Source organism: Amblyomma maculatum, chromosome 11 (assembly GCF_055883805.1).
Source record: "Amblyomma maculatum isolate TAMU_Amacu chromosome 11, ASM5588380v1, whole genome shotgun sequence".
Taxonomy (NCBI): Eukaryota; Metazoa; Arthropoda; class Arachnida; order Ixodida; family Ixodidae; genus Amblyomma; species Amblyomma maculatum.
Genome location: NC_139354.1, coordinates 5,285,386 through 5,298,329, shown reverse-complemented (window position 1 = coordinate 5,298,329; position 12,944 = coordinate 5,285,386). Strand labels below are relative to the sequence as shown.

At 43.4% G+C, this 12,944-nt stretch overlaps 2 protein-coding genes across 3 annotated transcripts in view; one reads left to right on the top strand and one right to left on the bottom strand.

Moving 5' to 3' along the window:
* The window catches only part of Unr (cold shock domain-containing Unr), a 49,447-nt gene extending 41,757 nt beyond the window's left edge, over positions 1-7,690 (bottom strand). For both annotated transcript variants that reach the window (XM_084584724.1, XM_084584725.1), the window contains exons 1-3: positions 7,572-7,690; positions 4,035-4,507; positions 736-855 (exon numbers count right to left, since the gene is read on the bottom strand). In XM_084584724.1, coding sequence (XP_084440850.1) covers positions 736-855; positions 4,035-4,055 — 141 coding nt within the window. In that variant the 5' untranslated portion in view covers positions 4,056-4,507; positions 7,572-7,690. The remainder of the gene's footprint in view (positions 1-735; positions 856-4,034; positions 4,508-7,571) is intronic.
* On the top strand, positions 7,646-11,614 carry ND-ASHI (NADH:ubiquinone oxidoreductase subunit ASHI). Its single transcript, XM_084584726.1, has 5 exons — positions 7,646-7,800; positions 9,023-9,249; positions 10,356-10,420; positions 10,919-11,021; positions 11,491-11,614. Exons 1-5 carry the CDS (start codon positions 7,710-7,712, stop codon positions 11,548-11,550), a joined length of 546 nt encoding a protein of 181 aa, XP_084440852.1. The 5' UTR covers positions 7,646-7,709; the 3' UTR covers positions 11,551-11,614.
* The last annotated feature ends 1,330 nt before the right edge of the window (positions 11,615-12,944 follow it).

Below are 12,944 nucleotides of genomic sequence, written 5' to 3'. Positions count from 1 at the left end.
GTTTCTTGGATATTACAGGGGTGGATCGATAATGTGAGGCAAGATCTTTTTATTACTACCATAATCTTATTACATATTTTGGTCAGTATTCTGTCGCTATAAGGGCTGTTATTTGGGCTCAAACAAAAACTCAAAAGTAGCAGCTTTCTTTGTTTCTTTAATGCCTAGAAAGCACTATTGCATTGGCATTACCTAAGCAGGAGACAAAAAAAGATGCAACATATATATGCATACGTTCGAGCTTACAGAGGGAAGCAAGGAAAAAAGAATTGCAAGAATCACGAGAGAAGTAAAGCTCCAACGAAAACACTCAGGTAAACTAAAATAGAATAAGTGATGCAAATGTTGCTAGATATTGAAAGAAGTGGCAAATGAAGTATGAAAGTGATGTAGAATAGAAACAAACAAACAAAGAAACTGGCAGATGCTTGTCGAGGAAAAGCGAAAAAGAAAAACACTGTCAGCATTCGCTAGCATTTTCTTGATTTCCTTAATGCTTCTGAGAATGACCATTTCGTTTAGGTTTCAGGTTATGTGCAATATGGCAAACAGCATGCACAAACTCTTCGGTACACAGGTTACTATGGCCGCCTGGCACAGCCATACAATAAACACTAGTGTGTAGTGCACAAAACAGATGGCGCCACCTGCAAGTCGCACTGATGCCCCAATCAAACCAAGGAGAGCAAAAATAGGCACAACGACAAGAGCAAAGCGTCTCAAGACCGAACTCACGAGGAGCTTCTCGACGATGCCAGCCTCCCGATGAGAGTTTCCTTGCTTGCCGCTATTCTGACGGGGGGAACCAGACCCCTGGTCATCAGATTCGTCGTCCCCCTGCTGAGTGCCAGACGCCTGCAGAAAGGGAATGTCCATGAAGCCACGTGGTGAAGCAAGCACCATCAGTTCAAATAAGTGCCTTTTCTACCTTATTTGGATTGGCCAAGGAGATCGCAACACCAAAGAGAATCGAACATGACTAAAACATCAGACGAAGTGCGATTATAAAATCAAAACACGACTAAAGCGTCACTGTGATATGTAGGAATACAAAGTAAATTAACTACGCTGAAAAGAAAATTGAGGTACTTCAGCGGGAAATGAACTGGCGGCCCATGGGCCGAGGCCAACACGCTGCCCTTAGGCCATCAAGGCACATTTGTGCGAAGTGGCTAAAGGGAGCAGCAGTAGAATTTATGACTTTTGTTTCCCTCGACAGAACGTTCCTAAACCCTTCCAGTCGAGTAGGTCGGCGTGGAAAAAGACCAGGAGGCGTGCTTGAAAACGATGACAACAGAGTAAATATTTACATTACTGCAAACATACATACAGAGAGTAAACAGGAAGAAATTAATTTACAAAAATATTAACTGTGCTATTTTGCTCACCGACCTAATTGGCTAGAGCCTAAGCAGAACCACATTACATAACCATGCATGGAACCCCAGCACAGTCTGGACTGGACACACTTTGATCGCCTGCCTTTTTGCACACTCAGTCAACAAAGAAACAGGGGCGGTCATTTCCATGGCCAGCTCCACACGTCACTTGTCCAATGGAAAAATGGTATATTAAGGGAAGCACTGCTACGTGGGTTGGGCTCAGCCTCAAATCAAGTGTACCCGAAGTTCTGATGTAAACGAATGCCTCTTTTGCACAATGAAATTGTCCCGATTGCTCCCTTAAAGGAGCAGGGACAAGAAATTTTCGGTATAGGTTGTTTCTTTGGCACCATGCGAGAGGCATCAGTAAACATGGATCCCTACCCAATATTTCCCAAGCACAGTAAGCAATCTTGGTTTGTTTTTTTTCTTGCATTTCAGTTTCTGTCTCAACAAGCAACCAGTGCCTACAACATCACACAAGGCAACGTTGAGGTCATGCGAGATATACAAAAGTGGCAATGCAATAGACAAGCGTCAGCCCGTGAAGTCAGTGGAGATGCGGCGGCGCTGGCAATAGCAGCGACTTTCGGGGTGTAGGCAAAATCCCGCGCAGTCTGCATTGGAGGCGCGGCGCTTGCCTTGTTTTTGAGCATAATTGCTGATATTCCTGCATGATTCGGTACAGTTGCTTGGGCCACAAGGCACAAAAGGAAAATGGCACTTGTTCCCACATGTTTTTTGAGGTCGGATAAAGAGGACAGCAAAGGACAGCGGCGTTGAGCGCAACAAGTAGACACTTCGGCGACAAATTGCCTTTGCAGCTAACGTGCGTTGCATTTCTGCATTGAAACTTGATCAGTTCGTTTGCAACTTTAATTTTGATGGTTGCTTTTCGGCCGCATGAGGAATAAAGTAACAGCAAACGCCTGCAACTCGTGCATGATTTGTGGTATATACTATCAAGTCATAAGAAGTTTTGACACAATATTCCGTGTGCCTATGATCTTAATTTAAAGCAAGAAAGCCGCGCTGCAATATCCCATTTACCTGCAGTATTGGCCGTGTATATGTTTGTACAGAAAAGGACACAAAAGCTGCTGTGAAGGAACTGCGATTATATATACCTTGAGCGGTCACTACGGCGCGATATTGCCGAAACGGCCCGGACTGTGAAGTAGCTTTTCCCTGTTTTCACTTTCGCGAGTTTCAACAAGTGACACTTCGTCACCGGTCCTAGAAAGCGAGTAAACATCGTTAGGATCCCGGCAGCCACACAGTGTTATTTCTCAGATTAATTTTCTTTTGGAGGTCATTAAGAACCTGACGAACAAATTAAATATCCACATATAACCTACCTCTGATCGAGCAGGATTTTTATTATGGTATATATGGCCTATAAAGTTTAATGTCCCAGAGTGACTTCGGCTGAGTGCGAAATAAGCAGAATAAGATGTCGCGCACTTGAATAAAAATGTTCTAAGTTTATTAAAAAAAGAAAGGTCAGCAGATCGCTTAAATTTCGTTGCAAGCGATAGTAGAGAATGTTGCATTTGTGCTCATGCACCTCTCCTGTGGAGCAAAAAGAACAAATGAGAGCATTCTTAAAAGCCTTCATATATCCAGTAACAATATATATATTGTGAGTCGCATATTTTTTTTCTTTTCTTTTTGTGAGCGTCCTACACAAATTTTAACCTGTGACTGACCTTGGCGTGTCTGTATGATGAAACAGTCGTGAAACGTCTTTTTTTATCGAGCAGGATAGAAAAACTTGGCAACGCACTACAGACGAATGTTACAAAGAACTAAATAATTTAATTCTTATTTGATGAAATTCTGTCAGTTAAGTTGCAGGTAAAGTGAGCTAGAGATATGATTTCTAGTTCCCTATAGTTGCCGGTAATATTGTTCTTAAGCAGATTAGGTGCTTGGAGCAGCAGAAGCGCATCAAATGAGTCGTCATATGAAAACACTTCCAGTCATTCAGATCATTGTCCTCCTTTCATGCGCTACCAATAAGCCCGGTAGTTGCAGTGTGGACTATTAGTTTTTCTTATACATCGCACTTTCTCTTTCTCATTTAACTTAATCAGTCCCGCCCACCGTAGCTGCGCGCTGTTGAGGTCACGGAGAAGGCAGCCAATGCAGCTCTTCACAAGGTAATTCCAGCAGTAATTGGCTGCAAAAGTGCTTAAACTACTCTCCAGGCATAAACCAAACTATTTCTATGTACAAGCGAAGCTTACACTTCAGAATATTCGCACGCGCGAACTGATTTCGAAGGCAGCGTAGGCACGCTGCGTTTTTGCCAACACTCTATATCACCGTCGATCTCAGTGTCACCTTTGTTTACAAACATGACGGTTGTCTATAGCCACTTGTTCACTTTGCTTTAGACTCCTGGGCAGGTTTGTGTGGCTAATGAGTTCAAATTAAAATGATAAGACATAGCCATCATGCCACAGTTTCATATGTCTCTTGTGACCTGCACGCCTTTTCAATTTGTATACAGCATCATAGCCACAGACAGCTGTTGAAACCAACAAACAATATGACAGAACTAAAACTATAATTCAGCAGTAAACTCCATGTGGTGATTAACAAATACTAAACCAACCAAACGTATGCCCACTAAACCATTTCACTCACCTGCCACTTGGAGCTGGCCATGATGGCAGGGAATAGTTATGTGTCTGTCAAACTTCTGGGCAATGACAGTTCCAGCGTTTCTGACGCTGCCACAACGTTCCGTTTGCAGATTGCTTTTTCACGTTTTTTTCTCTCCTCTTCGTTCTTTTCTTATTTGAAAAGAGAAAACTTCTTGTTGGAAAAACTGGAGCACTGTTCAAAAAACTTGTTTTTTTTTTTCTTCTTTTACCCCCAAGAGAATAGATGGCTGATGCTTCTTGAGATGAGCTTTTTTTCTTCTTCCAAATCGTGGACGACGCGGCGTCGTTTATATCCTACTCTTTATGTCTCTGGCGAATCAAGAATGGAAATCGTTTTGTCTCCTTCCGTGGAATGTGGACCAATCGGACCAGATACGTGTCGTGTGAGTGCCTTGCAGTGGTGGCGGAGTTTTGCTTCAATTTTTGGATGGTTTATTTTAGTGGTGAGCGTTGCTGGAAAGAGAGAAATTGCATGGATCAGACTTCAAGTTTTTCTCGCATATATCAGCACCATATCTACCAGAAATAAATTGCAGTAATAAGGAAAGTTGAGCTAGTTGGTACATGATTGCAAATTACATGATTGTACATGTTGTACAATCAGTTGAGATGTTGTACAGTTGAGATGTTGGTACATGATTGGAGTTGATAGCACCGCCTGTCCTTGTCATTACTCTCTCGTTGTTGTTCTCCGTCGCAGCGCTCGTAATTTGCAATCTACCAGAAGAAAGCGAAGCTCTCAAATTGGAAAGCGCTCATCCATACCAAAAGACTACACCAACAGTGAATTCATTCTGAAAAAGCAAACATATACTTCCTTCCAGGATTTTTTTATGAGATCCAATGATTTATTAAGCCGATTGCTATTACATCTAATGGCCCCTAACTTCATTAATGCGGGGAAAGAAAGAATAATGACAAATGTAAAGGCCAACTAAAGGCATTTACTTTGGACAGATAGGCAAGACTGCACATGTAAAATGCCTTCCCAGTTGTGTGGCATTTGCAAGTGATTTTTAGGTCCTCAATTTAAACTGCATTTACTCTAACAGGTAGTGCAAATCTACTTGTGTGTTTGGCTTTTGTACACACACCCTTATGTGCCTGTACATTTATGAACACAAGCGCATGGTTTCCAAATGTCTGCTTCGAGCTGCATGACAGATCTAATGGAGCTTGAACTGGCCTGAGCTCTACATTTTTCCACCCTCGTTTATTCTTTTTTTTTCTTCCAATAAGCTCGCTATTATTACCTTCAGAGCATGGACTAAGTAGACGTCTCAACTCAGCATACTCCCTGCAGTCACAGAAGCAAATTGCACAAAAAAGTTTATCAGTGTAGTGGTGCTGACTTCTGAGCTAAATGACAAATTCTAAGACTGTACATAGCAAAATGTTAAAGCCACTGATACATAAAAGGCACAATGTCATCAGTATGCAATTTCCACAAAGTATATGGTACCGACAAAGAACCATGCAGACGAATACTCTGCTCTGCCATGCTATGCATTAGTTTGACACATGATGCAAATGATTTTCCCAAGAGGGCATAATCTCCCACTACCAAACACAACAGAGTCAATGGGTAACTAGTCTCTTATTAGAAGCTCTGATTCAGGGGCAGCTATTCACCCTTGCACTATGTTTGGAATTACCTGTTCCCAACAATGTCCACACAATAAAGTAAAAAGTTACAAATGAAGCAGCCGTAATAAATGGTGGAAAACTAGTTTTGTTATTCGTTCAAAGATAATTGAAGAATGCAGCTCCGAACAACTTGTGTACATGCACGACTCCTGTTCTTCCAGTTAATCAATACAACTTTTCCAGACACCGAAACTAAAAAAGTTTCAATTGAAAATGCTTTCACTAAATAAGAACAAATGAACTGGAAAAATGCAAGGGGTAAAAGAAAAGGTGGGTTTCTTCATCTCGGCATTACCAATAAAGATTCCAAAACATCAGCTTAGGTGGTATTTACACTTTAATGCAATCAATGTGTTCTCTTAGTGCGTGTGAGTTTCCTTTTTGCCGTTTCTCCTATGTAATGCCTCTGATCCCCCAAATGGTATAAATATCATGCCAACATAGCCAACACCGGCCCTACTACAAACAATCATAGGTCAGTAGCACGCAACAAACTTTACAAGCCAAGAGCAATGTCTGATCATAAACTGACGCGAATCCTACTATAAACTGCCACCGCGACAACAGACCTCGCTGGTGAGATCGAGTTATCGCCTTCCCTTCCACTACAGAACGAAGAGCAAAATTTGAGTACTCCCACAAAGTAGGTTAGTCCCTTTCCCGAGTATGTCAGACGGCGATCGTTAGGGGCGTTACCTCGAACAGCGGTTGACAAATACAGAGAGCCGAACATTTGCAGAAAAGCTTTAGAGGTAGAGTGGTGTCCACGGTTCCTCATATAAACCGAGCGACGAATAAACAATGCATGTTATGCCAATATTTCAGGATCCGTGCAGCTAGAACTCCAACTACGTCAAACTGACTGCTCCTAGTTAAAATGAATAAATTACAAACTTAGGTCGGCAGCGAATTAATGACCTAACATGGGGAGCAGCAACAGCAGCGACGCAACAGCACCATGGTTATCAGAAAATCTGTTTTGTCACAATCATCGAACAAGCTGCGACGACTCACGACGTAGATAGATTAAGCGGCACGAGATGTGTTGTTAATCGGATCAACGCCGGTAGCGAGATTAAATTATTTCTCGCGTTGATGCGGATAACCAGAACGTCCGGCTTGTTGCTGCGTCATGTTCAAACTACGCCCTAAAAAAAAAAAAAAAAAAATCTCAACGCCACAGAGACGCCCAGTGACTACAGTAACTACATCGACTTGCGCTTTCTGTAGCACTTGCGTTTACGATGAGCACTCAGCGACGCTTTAAACGACGAAGCACGCAAAGACACACTGAGTCATCGTGACAAGCGACATCGCGCATTCTGCAAAAATCCATCGCAGCGAGAACGGCTCTGTTCCAAGAGGCTAGGAAGCAGAGTGCTGGCTATTGTGACATCCTGGCAACGATAAATACACTGCCGTAAGGCAGAGAAGACCACTGCGGAATGCCATGGGACGGGCCCGACGTGACTGTCGATAAGCCTACCGGCGAGGCGAACACTGCGGCGCACATGATATTGGCTCGGCCTTGCCTGCGCATTACTGTTAAATGAAACGCGACAAAATTTGGTCGTCCGGTTCTCTGCGTCGCTGAGACGCCCTACCCGGTGGGAACTCGTTATCAGGTGTCTAGACTGCCGACTGCAGTCCGATTTCGAGAGAGTTCGATGAGATGGGGAAACACCGATGAGCTCCTTTTAAACAACAGAATCGACAGCGTACCCGAAGCTGGCCGATGACGCGGCTCGGAAGCAAAACACTTATATATGCAAAGAAGTACAAACGCGAGATGAGATCAAAAGGAGACACTCAGAGCGGAACCGAACCCGTTTAGCGGTAAGATTACCGGCAGAAAAAATGCAAGAAATACCTCTCCACGGCACACCACGGACGACATGCCGCCATGTTGGCTCCCGAAGTTTACTTTCTTATCGTCAGGGCCCGCCTCGGTATTTCCGGTTAGGGCGGACGAGTTCCTGTACGTCATAGGCCGAGGCGAAACGTAAAGATGGCAGGCGTGCTAGGTCTTTCGGGTCGTTTCGGACAAATTGCGAGCTGCAATCTCAAAGGTCCTCTCATCGCATCATGCCGGCCAGCCCGTAAGTTCCTCTTTTGCGCCGTTGGGATCGCGCCTCACATTAAATGGCTTAGAGCTTTCGAGGAAACGGTTTCCAGGCGTACTGTACGGCACTTACCGTGTTCTGCTGCTTGAAACAAGATGTGTACAGATACGTCGGTGTACTCAGCATCGTGCTGTAGTTTTTTATTTGATCAGAGTTGCATAATTGCAGAAAATGTCGTGCACTTGTCATTCTAAAGATGTGTGCTGGAAGTGCCGTTACCGGTACCTGAAATGATGGTTCTGACGGTTCCTCTTGGACGTAGTTGTAAAACCGCCGTTTATGCTGCAGATTGTGCCGGTTATAGTAATTTGTATTTTGTCAGAGCCTAGTAGAAACAGTTTTTGTCGTGAGCAAAGAAAAAAAGTTAAATTGGTCATTTTCAGTAGTGGTTCGTGCATTACGTTTGGGGCTCGTATCGAGATTAGCACGAGATTAGCATATCGCCAACTACGGTTCAGTAGGTCCAGATGCCGACGTAATTGAGCTTATAAGGTCGGTATTCAAGGGCATTGGAAAATAAGTTGGAAAGGGCTAAGTAGTATGAAGGTGAAAATAGAGATGGTGGCAATAACGAGTAAAGATTCACATAAACAAGTGTGAAGATGTGCTACACAACAAGAACTGAAACCGAAACTCACAATGCAACAGGTACTCCATACAACGCGATACAACACCGCTAGTCACACTGTGTGAGGTTGCGAAAGTAGTGTTATTCGTAGTACTTCGGGTAACTTGATGCCTAAAAAATGCTTTGCGAAGTTGATGGTCGACAGTGAGAACAGCCGAACCAAAAATCAAAGTGTGTGAGGGCAGCTGATGCATGTATACTACCTCTTTCGTGTGCATTCATTATGTGCACATTGTTCCAAGGTGCCTCCTCAGTAGAATGAATGTTTGCGGGTGCATCATCTTCTGAGGGCAACATATATCCTTGCAGTTCCATTACCACTGGCCTTCGTTGCCTGCAGACAGTTTGAAAGCATTTGATTTTACAATGGAGGCAAGTTTTTCCTTGTGTGGGACATCGAGGTGACGATACTATAACATTGCTTGAAGCAGCATTGCTTCCTTTAAGACAAGAAAAATTTTGTTGTTGTTGCAGTGCTTGAGGATGTGGTGCAGAATATTGATGGCCACTTTTGCAATCAACAACACTGAGCAGGAGAGATGAGTAACACTGACATTCTTATTGCTGCAGATTATTGGAACAAGGACTGGTCTCCCAGGGCAAGGCCAATGACAGAGGAAGAGCGTAGAGCAGCAGCCAAGAAGTACAACCTGATCCCGGAGGACTACAAGACGCGCGACGATAGTGAAGGTCTAACTTGGGGTGATTACCCCAAGCTGCCCACAGTTCCAGCAGCAGCAAGAGATCCAGATGAGGATTATGATTTTCCCACCTTGCGAAGAAACTATGGCGAACCAGTAAGCAAGTCATCCACCATGAGCTGAAAAATTGCAAAGTGTATAAATGGCTTGCACATGATGCGATGAGTGCCATAACAATGGAGGGTCATGCTTCGCTTCCATAATATTCCACGATGTAAATGGCAATGAGCAAACTATGTAAAGGGGCTGTTGCCCTGGTGAAACCACTGGCTTGTTCATACTGAAATTTTGAATTTATTGGTATTCTTTTTAATTTTACTATGCTTGAGCTGAACGTTTCCCTTAATTGGTGAGGATTAATTGAAAATCCGCATCACATGCTGTAATGCCAGACTAAAAGAGACTGTTTCATAGCAGTTGTACCAAAGTGCCAACTCTTGCCCCTAAATTGTTAAAATTCTGTTGAAATTGAACTTGTAGAAGTTCTGGAGGAGCCATCATGTGTGCCAGAACTGTCCTTGTTGAAACTCCAACACAGGTTGTTCGAATTGAAGCGAATAGAGGTAGAATGGCACAGACTCACAGTGAGTTCATGTAATTGCTCAAAAGCGAGCTAAAGTGGAAGGTGTGCTTACATTGTACCACTAGTTGAAGGGCCATCTTTGCTCAATTCATCATCTAGACTGAAATCAGGCCTCATGAATTCATCTTTGGATTCCCCACTACTTCTGTCATCAAAAAAGAAAAAACAAATTCGCAGTAGAAGCAGCGGAATTACGCAAACAGTGTTCAATTACTGTTTCATCCTAGTGTGAGCTCAAAGCCATTTTCGTTGACATTTGACGCCACCCCACACTGAATAATTAGTTTTACTATGTCGCTACCTGCCGAAAACTACAGGAACCACACAAAAATGAGAACTGCAGTTGTTGATTTGCCTAGACGGGGCTACACGTTCAACACGTCGAAATTTGAGTTCAGCAACATGTCGAAAACCATGAATCGCATATGACCCATGGCCTGTAGGGCGGTCTTGGAAAGATTTAAGGTGGTTACTTGAGGCAGCTCTAAAGTCAAAAAGGTCATGCAGGGTGAATGGGAGGGACGTTGGAACCTGAGGCAGTTATGATTAGTACATGGACAGTTGTTGCCATATAGTGAACGAAAGCGAGAAAATCAATGTCTTGGTGATATTTTTTCAGCTTGACATCTACATGGATGCCTACACAATGGAAAGGCTCGACACCAGCAGGCAGCGTACTTCGCCGTAAGTACTACTGCACTTACAGCGGCAACAGAGAGGGAACATGTCTTTATTGTTACCTACAACAATGCAACAGATAGCTGGAGGGTTCATTTAAATCAAAGTTTTAGAGTGGAGGTGATGCTTTCACCTTATTGGACACACTGCTTGGCATTTCTATGCCAAAGAATTTTCTTTCTTCGTTTGAGTGGCTTGTACAGGCTTGAAGAAAGTCAATAGAGCCTAGCAGCCTTGGGGCACGCAGCACATGCACAGTACACGGTAACAGCGGCTGTGTGCGTTGCATTAAATGTAACATTTTCAATGTGAAACACTACTAAGCATTCAGTCTTTTGCCTCAGAGAGTTGCATACAGCTTTCTTGAGGAAGGATGTTGGAAGGTTGGACTGTGCCCTGCCCATCAATTTCTGTTTGACATAATGTTTACGATAGATGTTCTTTGTCACAAATTGTGACGTTTCTCCTGGTTGGCTGCTTGCTGACTGGCTTTGAAATTCACAGAAAGAAGCAAGCCGCCATGTTCTTGGGCACTGTACTTGGCCTTTGGTACCTTTGCACACTCTTTGACCACCCGAAACTGAAGTTGGGCTTTAGTCCAGACTTGGTAAGAATAGTTTGTGACCTAACCTTTGCTTATACACTTGCACAGGCATGTAGGGACAACCTGCAGTTGCATGCAGTGTGATAGTTTCCTTGGCCTCGCAGGTTTTAGCCCAGATGACCGGTTATAGTTTCTAGAAAACAAAATTAAATTTAACTCAATTTATTGCTTACTACATAGGCAAGCATTTTTATGCAAACCTTCTTGCTACTGAAGATATCAAAAAGCAAAAATTTTGGAGTGCCTTTTTACGCACTTCGGTCAATAACCTGTATGTTACTTTCTGTGAAGCATTAGCAGAGTACTAGAAAAACAGAAAACTGTCAATTGTCTGCAATTCGAGCCGTTTCGCTGAAGAAATTGGATGTCATGGAGCAAGCATACATCGAAGTCCAACACAGATCGTTAGTTTGTTTAGCCAGTTGGCAGAGCTTTTATTGCAAGGTTCATTTATTCTGGCATGCTTTTGCAGGGTCCACCCCAGATGCCAAACGATGGAGTGGTCCACTACACCTTCGAACCAGCTGAGTGAATAGCACTTCGAAAATAGGCCTAGCTTGGTTTTGTGAATAAACGTGTGTTGTAGAACAAGGAAACCACTTTCGCGCATCATTTCTTATGACCCACTGCCACGACCACAAGGCAGATTCCTAAGCTTTCCGCACCTTTGGCCGTTTTCATTTTTTGAAATGCCGAAACTTGCACCTTGTTCTGCAGAAGTGCATTACAGGAGCAAGTAGTATATATTAAAGGAAATCTACTTATTCACTTCTAAATGCTCCCTCAGTTGTGAAAAGGACTTGAATGAAACTGAAGTCCTAGACACCTGGGAAGCGTCGCTTACAATTAATTTTGCAGTCACTAGCCAATGGGTCCTGTGCGGCCGCACGAATTTCACTTCTCGACTTTTCACACCATTGATGCAACTCATTTCCACAGTTTGAAAGCAGTAATCTCAGTAGCAAATACATCATTTAGGCACGTTAAAGCCCACAATTTCTAAAAGATAGGTTAGTAGCCATGCAGAAACTGAAACACAGAATTCCTTTGTGACAAAGTAGTTTGCTGTAAAGCTTTCATTACCTCAACAAAATGTTGAGCCCCACTTCCCTCACCCACACACACACTTACGGGCAACGTCAAAAGTTTAAAAATGTTGATGGTTCCGGCTTGAAATTTCAGAACATAAAAATGCAGACTTCGTTCACTGCTGGGATTGGTTTGTAGAGTACTACAGGACAACATGGACCGTACCTCATTGTTACTAATAGTAGCCATTTTCCAAAGTTGCATCCAACTACAGTGTGTCAAGGTTACCTAAACGTAGCGCAGTCACTTTTCTTCTCTCTACTGTCTTCTTAGATCAATGGGCCCCACCGGGGTGGTACATTGGTTAGGGAGCTCGACTACCGTACCCAAAGATGTGGGATCAAATCCTGGCCTCGGCAACCGCTCTTCGATTGAGGCACAAAGCAAGGTGCCCGTGTGCTGTGCGATGTCGATGCACGAAAGACCCCAGGTAGTCGCAATTTGCGGAGTCCTTCACTACGCCGTCTCTCATAGCCTGAGTCACTTTGGAACGTTAAACCCCACAAATCAACCACAAACCATCTTAGACCAAAGGTGCTTTGCTTCTGGGCCAAGTACCCAAAGTATCGTCACCCTTGCTTTTACTACCCAGTCGAGCAGATTGCATTTGTTGCACTCGAAGAATGTATTTAGTTGCCTTTCCACCTTACAGCCGGAAATACAAACTGATATGAAAGTAGGATTCGTTTCTCCTTTGAATGCATTGCGCACGTCTGCTTAAAAGCAGATGCCTTGCAAGCTCTTTAGTGCAGTTACACGAATCGTTGCCACCAGAGAGCTGATATAGAGGTGCAACTGACTGAAAATTACTCTATTCTCGCTGATCATTAAAGCCTA